We start from the raw sequence: 5,352 nt of genomic DNA, 5'->3' as shown, positions 1-5,352 counted from the left end.
CCCCCGTGTCCCCGGTGCGTGTCCCCTCTGGAGCCCCCCGTGTCCCCGCGTGTCCCCCGCCCTCCGGGGGCTCCCCCGCCGCGTCCCCCGAGCCCCGCGCCGTTCCCACGCTCGCGGCTGCCACCGGGCGGCCAAAGCGCGGAACTGCAGCTCGGTGCCCCCGCAGTGCTCCCGCCGGCGGGCCCGGCAGCAGCGGCCAAGCCCCGGGATCGGCGTGGCGGAGCCCCGGGATCGGCGTGGCAGAGCCCCGGGAACGGCCTGGCGGCGACGGCGGGTGAGGATCGCGGGCCCGGCGGTGGGGAGACGAGCGGCCCCTCGGCGGTGCCGCGGCGTCTTCGCGGAGCCGCCCGGGGTTGTGAGGCGGCGGCTGCAGCCCGCCCGCCGTGGCTCCCGGCCGGGGCAGGCGGCCGGCACCGGCGGGGGACACTCCCCGGGACAGGTGCCGGGCGCCTCCGCATCTTGCCAGAGCTCCCCTGAGCTGCGGTGGCCCCGTGGCCGCCAGCGCTGTGCGAGACCCGCGTGTGCCTCGGGGCACGGGGAGCGCCGGGCGCTGGGAGCTGCAGGAGGAGAAGGGAGCGCCTGAACTCGTAAAGGCTCCCGGGAGCACCGAAAGCAAGAGCTGCGGGCAGTGACGGGCCCGCGGGGCGCTGCTGCCTTTTCTGTGCCCTGGGACGTCCCCATTCCCTCCCCTTTCCCACACCGCTGCATTTTCTCTCTTCTCCCGTGTACCTGCTTTGTCCATTTCACTCTGACCGGCTCCTTGTCCCCATCTTTTAGGTCCTCTCCACAGGGACCAGGGTGATGAGATCTTGCAAACATGAAACAAGACCGGGAATGTGTTTAAACTCAAGCCTTAATACTAAATAATCTCACTTTGGATTCTTATGGCACTTTGCATCAAGAGTTCTATTAAAAATAAGAAACAAAAGAGTCCACTTTCCCCCAATTTGGCTCCAGGCTCCAGAAGCTTTCACCATGCCACAGCTCAATTCCCACAGCCTTGGGCGTTGGGATGCTGCTGTGCTGGGGTGCTGGTGCTCCAGGGTGCTGGTGGCCACAGGACGATGGGGTGGCAGAATGTGGGTGGCTGCTGGGTTTGTGGGCCGGTGGCCCCGGCCCCTGGCCACTCCCCAGGACACAGGAGGCTGGGCCAGGGAACAGGACGAGTGTGGTGGGGGCTGGCTGCTTCACCTGCAGCATGATCCTCTGTGGCACCTGGACAGGGTGAAAAACAACACAAAAAATGAGAACACGCCCTAAATCTGGTGCTTTTAAACTTGCAAGCTGCTTGAGGTTGGTTTGAATGCGTGAGGAGGACGGGACTCTCTCCCGCCACCAGCACATACAAGGAAGGACAAAAAGGGTCAGATGTGAGGATCTTCGAGGGTTTTCCAAACTTAAGGACTCCAGGATTCGAAAAAGGTGCTGCCCCTCTCAGGGTCTGAACCCCAGAAATGGGCCTGTGTGCCCCAAACCCACAAGTGGGGGGTCTACAGAGGGAGGTGAAGATTGAGCTAAATAAAAAACTCAAGTATTGGGGTCTTTGGCCCCGTTTCTCTTCCCCCTTCCCAGGTGAAAGAACCGAAGGAAAAGAAACAGGACTTAAAATAACAACATAAAAGAAATAAAAAGACACAGGACGAAAAGAATTAGCAAAATTAAAACCCATAGGCATTTAGAGAAATAGAAATAGGACTAAACTAAAAAATAAAACCGAAACCCAGAACTTCAAACCAGAGAACAAAAGCCTGTCCGGCAGACAGCACGGGAGTGGCCCCGGGTGGCCACCACGCAGAGGGGGCTGCACTTGCCTGCTGGAGGAGCACGACCTGCGGCGCTGGCAGGGCGGTGGCCATCCCCTGCTGTCCCTCCAGCTGAGCGGGCCCGCTGCCCTCATGGAGGCTGGCGAAGGGCCCGAGGTGCTGCACGAAGGGCTGGGCGCTGCCGGCCGTGCTGAGGGGCGGCTGCCGGCCCAGGGCGGCCTGGCAGAGCTGCGGGCCGCTGCGGGGAGCCGCGGGCCCCGCGGGCTGTGGGGGAGGCTGGAAGCTGCCCGGCTCCCGCTTGGCCTCGGCCTCCAGCAGCTGCTCGGTGATGCCCGCTGCCCACAGGCACTGCTGGAGCAGGTCCCGGGGCGGCCCCGCCGCGGCCCCGCCGCCCCACGGGCAGCCCGCGCCGGCGGCCTCCGGCAGGGCCAGGCCCCTCAGCTCGGCGCTCGGGGAGGGCTCCCAGACCTGGGAAATGCGTCAGAAACACACCGAGGGGGTTGGAAAGGATGCGAGGGCAAGGAAAGGCTCTCCAAGGGGAAATTTAGAAAAGGTCTACCACCCCAGCACCTTCAAAAAAGGCACTGGGTGCATCCTCTGTGATGAGAGAGCAGCACGGTCAGGCTGGAAGGACGAACATTTATTTGGTGCAGAATTAAAAGAAATGTGGGGAAAAAAGAGGGTGCAGTTGATGCCATGAAGATTTTTGCCTTTTCTTTTATACCCGTGTTATACCTTTTTACAACTTCTGTATTCCCAGTGCTTTTTGCCTACATTCTTGGACTTGTTTGTCAAGCTGAGAGACTCAACATTTCAGAAGCTTCGTATCTAGGGATCAGTGTGCCCCAGAGCCCAAGGTCCTCTCCAGAACACATTCTGTAAACCAAGACAGAACCATCCAGGGGAAGGTTCCTTGGGGAGGGGGGCTCACTTGAGCCTCTCATTGGGGAATCTTTGATAGACCTGCTAATTAGTAACACCTATAATGATATACCCACTGTTGGGGGGAGGGAGACAGAGATAGACTCTGCGGGGTGCATCTCGATGCATATGACCTGGATGTGTACACCTAAGGATCCTTAAAAATAAATACCAAGGTAAAATCCCTTTTCCCCTTCTAACCGTGTATGACTCTTGATTTTAAGACCAGGAAAAGACATCACAGTGGTGAGGGGCAGCCCCAGGAAGCACCAAGCTCTCCCCAGCAATGGGGCAGCAGCTCTCCCTGTTCCCAATTTTGGCTTGAACCACCCCAAAATCCCTGCTGGCAGCACTGCATGAACAGCAGCAGGAACTCAGACTAAACCTTTGGGGAGGTTTGATGTAAAAATCCAGTTTTAATTTAAAAAAAAATGTTTGTGTTACAGAAGTTGCATGGGTTTAGGGAGGGAGCTGAGCTGTCACTCACCTTTCTGGATCCAGGTGGAAAATTGTTCAAGGCCTGAGGATTGCTGCAAAAAACATAAAAAGGTTTAGGGAGGCAGTGACAACACCTAATTAACAAATTAATGTTAATAAATGCTACAACTAGTGATGGACACACATTAATGGTCCAAGAATGATGTTTTATGACCAATTTAAATGATCAAGTGGGTGCTCAGAGGCCAGTTTTTGCCTCCTGTATCACTCACACCCACTTATTCTCCTTTACCCCCATAATGGTACAAATGAACAATTATCAACAGTTTCATGATCAGAACAAGAAGTGAACCATTTGGCAAAATATTTTTTGGGCAGCAAATGCAGCCCTAAATGCCATAGTTTTGGGTAAAATAACTGAAAAATGGGATTTATTCCCATTCCATCATTATTCTCTGAACTATTGGGGTGTTTCCAGACCTTTGGAGGATGTTTTCCACCCATTTCAGGACATAGCCCTTTTGGAGGACACCTCAGGTGGGTTTTGGCTCTGGGAGACCCAGCCCAGCACCAGAGAAGCCCTCACGGAGGTTGAGGGTGGTGGAATCCCCTTTCCCATCCCAAACTTGTGGGACTTACTACAGCACATCTGGCACGGCCCAGCTGTTATTGGCATCTCTGTCAACTGCAAAGAACAGAGAGAGAAGGTTGTGTCAGGAGAGCAGGGGGCTGATGATGATGATGATGATGCTGGTGACCAGACCAGCAGACTCCTCAAGAGGAGGGTCCACTACTCCGAGGGGCATCAACCCACAACCAGGAACCTGGAGAGGTTTCAGGATGGTTCCTCGTCTGTCCACTGGATGGATTTCACTCCAAGTTCTCTCTGCAGGAACTCACCCAAACCAGCAGGGTTTTGGCTCATTTTCAGCTTACCAAGGGGCACTGGTGACCCTTGCTGGCTGGGCCTGGCATGGGATGGTCCTGGAGATCCTAAACACCTGGAGGACCTGGATCCAGATGCTGGCAAAGCTTGGCAAGAACTCACCTTTAACATCACTTATTTATGCACTTTTATCCCTAAAATTCCACTGTGGCAAAATGGATTTGGAAGGATTTGAGGATTTTGTGACTATAACCTGCAATCAGCACCAGGCCGCCTCCTCCTAAACCCCTTTTGAAGAGCAGATGTGGGAAACTGTGTTTTTGGGGTTGTTCTTTGATGTCTTCCCTCTTTTCCGCAGATCTGGGCTGGATTTGGAGGTGCAGCAATATGAAACTACTGATAAAGATCAAGGAAAACAGGAAAGCAAACGTCCACTACATCACTAAACTCTAAAGATAAAAATACCTTCCACTGTCATCCCCAGAAATGATATTTATGACTATTTCCCCCCTTGTCATGCCCCAGTGGGGGGATATGTGCAGTAAGATGTTTTGCAGCTACCTGGATCTCTGTGAGAGGGGTTGAGTGAGTCAAATCCAGTGATCACAGCGATGAGGGATGGCAGCCCCTGCAAGATGACCTCGGGGGTGCTCGATGGAGGCACAGGAATCACAAGGGCAAAATGCCCTTAAATTAGACCCAAAATATTCCATATTATTTTCAGTGGTTCCAAAGGAGCACAGTTCTCACTAATTAAGGTGCAGGAGTGAACACCAGGGCCTGAAAATAATCTTTAAAATAACCTTGAAAATCATTCCCTGCAGGGGTCAGAATTCTCCCTGTAAATGTAAATATCTGCTATTCCTTAAATAAAAGCGCTTACTTTGATGCGGAGGGATCAGGGACAAAAGGATGCTACGTGGGTGGCACCTGGCCATGGCTGAGGGCAAAATTCCCTTGCTGGCACGTGGTCATTTGGTCATTTCCTCTGCTGGCACCTGGTTATGTCCGAGGGCTGCATTAGCAGGGACTGGGAGGGTCTGAGGGCCAAGTTCTGTTGTTGGCAACCGATCCCGGGACTGAGGTCAACATTCCCTTGTGGGCATCCCGTCGTGCTTGGGGGCCATGCTCCGTTGCCATGGGAGAGGAGCAGGAGTGATGCCGTGTGCCCCAGCTGTGAGCAGGGGAATCGCTAATAAACGGCTTCAAAGTCAATCAGAAGTTGAAGAATAAGAGATTTGATGTGTTTTCCCTGTTGTCAAGGCAGATCAAAACCAAAAGACAACAATAACACTCCATGGAGTGATGAAATGCTGCCTCAAATGGCCCCTTCTCACCCCTTTC

The 5,352-nt window shown here is 54.3% G+C and overlaps 1 protein-coding gene across 1 annotated transcript; it reads right to left on the bottom strand.

Moving 5' to 3' along the window:
• Positions 1-835: 835 nt before the first annotated feature.
• Positions 836-5,065, bottom strand: LOC121667428. The gene is made up of 6 exons (XM_042034037.1): positions 4,892-5,065; positions 3,762-3,807; positions 3,172-3,214; positions 2,137-2,231; positions 1,812-2,001; positions 836-1,215 (listed from the first exon to the last, which is right to left on the bottom strand). Exons 1-6 carry the CDS (start codon positions 4,944-4,946, stop codon positions 910-912), a joined length of 735 nt encoding a protein of 244 aa, XP_041889971.1. The 5' UTR covers positions 4,947-5,065; the 3' UTR covers positions 836-909.
• Positions 5,066-5,352: the final 287 nt, after the last annotated feature.

This window comes from Corvus kubaryi, unplaced genomic scaffold, assembly GCF_017639235.1.
Source record: "Corvus kubaryi isolate FWS band 111438036 unplaced genomic scaffold, C.kubaryi_AGA036_p1.0 37367, whole genome shotgun sequence".
Taxonomy (NCBI): domain Eukaryota; kingdom Metazoa; phylum Chordata; class Aves; order Passeriformes; family Corvidae; genus Corvus; species Corvus kubaryi.
Note: the sequence above shows the minus strand (reverse complement) of the source record. Positions and strands in the feature narration are given on the sequence as shown.

Bases quoted from the DNA above. Each gene is read 5' to 3' on its own strand.
- LOC121667428 (XM_042034037.1), bottom strand. From the start codon at position 4,946: ATGGCCAGGTGCCACCCACGTAGCATCCTTTTGTCCCTGATCCCTCCG. The intron at 3,215-3,761 runs GTAAGTCCCACA...TGTTTTTTGCAG, and splicing joins GCCGTGCCAGATGTGCTGTA to CAATCCTCAGGCCTTGAACA. The intron at 2,232-3,171 runs GTGAGTGACAGC...CGCATTTCCCAG, and splicing joins TTCCACCTGGATCCAGAAAG to GTCTGGGAGCCCTCCCCGAG.